The 1,624-nt window shown below is 63.5% G+C and overlaps 1 protein-coding gene across 1 annotated transcript in view; it reads left to right on the forward strand.

Annotated features, from left to right (window-relative positions):
• Positions 1-1,624, forward strand: part of NAV1 (neuron navigator 1) — a 95,353-nt gene that overhangs the window by 86,588 nt on the left and 7,141 nt on the right. Inside the window, exons 18-21 of the mRNA XM_015559875.1 lie at positions 2-24; positions 192-287; positions 467-626; positions 1,313-1,548. Of these exons, the coding sequence (XP_015415361.1) occupies positions 2-24; positions 192-287; positions 467-626; positions 1,313-1,548 (515 nt within the window). The remainder of the gene's footprint in view (position 1; positions 25-191; positions 288-466; positions 627-1,312; positions 1,549-1,624) is intronic.

Here is a 1,624-nt window from a genome sequence, read left to right on the forward strand (position 1 = left end):
CCACCGCAGCACATCATCCGCGGGGTAAGGGCCTCGGGCGCCGGGCCGGCGACACCCATCCTTTTCCGAGAAAACCTGGCCTCCCCCCCTCCCCCCCAAAACCAGAGCGGTCCACGCCCGAGGGTGGTCCGGGGCTCCCTGTCCTGGGGGTCACCTTCCCGAGTCCCACGGGCTTCTGGTTGGCCCCCCAGGACCTGAAGCAGCAGGAATTCTTCCTGGGGTGCAGCAAGGTCAGCGGGAAGGTCGACTGGAAGATGCTGGACGAGGCCGTCTTTCAGGTGTTCCAGGTAAAGGGGGTGCTCGTGCTGGGGGCGGGGGGGCCGGGAGCTCGGCTCCCTCCCGGGGACACGCCCACCCCTCCCTCTCCGTCTCCCATGTCCCGCCACGTTGCTGTTTCTTGTGCGTGGTCGTGTGTGTCGTCTCCCCTCGGGGCCTCACCGCCGCCCCCGTCCCCCTCCGCGGTCAGGACTATATTTCCAAGATGGACCCAGCCTCCACCCTGGGGCTCAGCACCGAGTCCATCCAGGGCTACAGCATCAGCCACGTGAAGCGGGTGCTGGACGCCGAGCCCCCCGAGATGCCGCCCTGCCGCCGAGGGGTCAATAACATCTCACTCTCCCTCCAAGGTCAGCCTCGCCCGTGGCTGCGGTGGGACGGGGACGTTTTTTTGAATATATATATTTTATTGATTTTTTACAGAGAGGAAGGGAGAGGGATAGAGAGTTAGAAACATCGATGAGAGAGAACATCAATCTGCTGCCTCCCACACACCCCCGACTGAGGATGTGCCCACAACCAAGGCACATGCCCCTGACCGGAATTGAACCTGGGACCTTTCAGTCCATAGGCCAAACCGGTTATGGTCAAATATTTTTTCAATATGTTTTTATTGATGTCAGAGAGGAAGGGAGGGGAGGGGAGAGAGAGAAACATCAGTGATGAGAGAGAATCATGGACCGGCTGCCTCCTGCACGCCCTCTACTGGGGATGGAGCCCACAACCCGGGCCTGTGCCCTGACCGGGAATCAAACCGTGACCTCCTGGTTCCTAGGTTGATGCTCAACCACTGAGCCACACCAGCTGGGTTCCCAGGGAAATTTCTGCCAAGTCCACCCACAAACCCGTAGCTCACAGCCAGTGAGGCTGGATCCCTAAAAACACCACCCACCCGTCAGCCCTCGGTCAGGGTCAGGGGCCTCCTGTGGAGCCCGGGGCGCGTGGCCCGGAGTTCTGGGGTCCCGTGGGCTCCCGGATGCGGAGGGAGACGCCCTGGGCCCCCCCACTCCAAGACTCACGCGGTGGGCCGGCCCAGGTCTGAAGGAGAAGTGCGTGGACAGCCTGGTGTTCGAGACGCTGATCCCCAAGCCCATGATGCAGCACTACGTCAGCCTCCTGCTCAAGCACCGGCGCCTGGTCCTCTCGGGCCCCAGCGGCACCGGCAAGACCTACCTGACCAACCGGCTGGCCGAGTACCTGGTGGAACGCTCCGGCCGCGAGGTCACCGAGGGCATCGTCAGCACCTTCAACATGCACCAGCTGTCCTGCAAGGTGGGCCCTTCCCTTGTCGGGGGGCCCCTTCCCTCTGCCCCGCCCGCCTCTCCTGCACCCGCCCCCCCACCCCCCC

This window comes from Myotis davidii, unplaced genomic scaffold, assembly GCF_000327345.1.
Source record: "Myotis davidii unplaced genomic scaffold, ASM32734v1 scaffold1915, whole genome shotgun sequence".
Classification (NCBI taxonomy): domain Eukaryota; kingdom Metazoa; phylum Chordata; class Mammalia; order Chiroptera; family Vespertilionidae; genus Myotis; species Myotis davidii.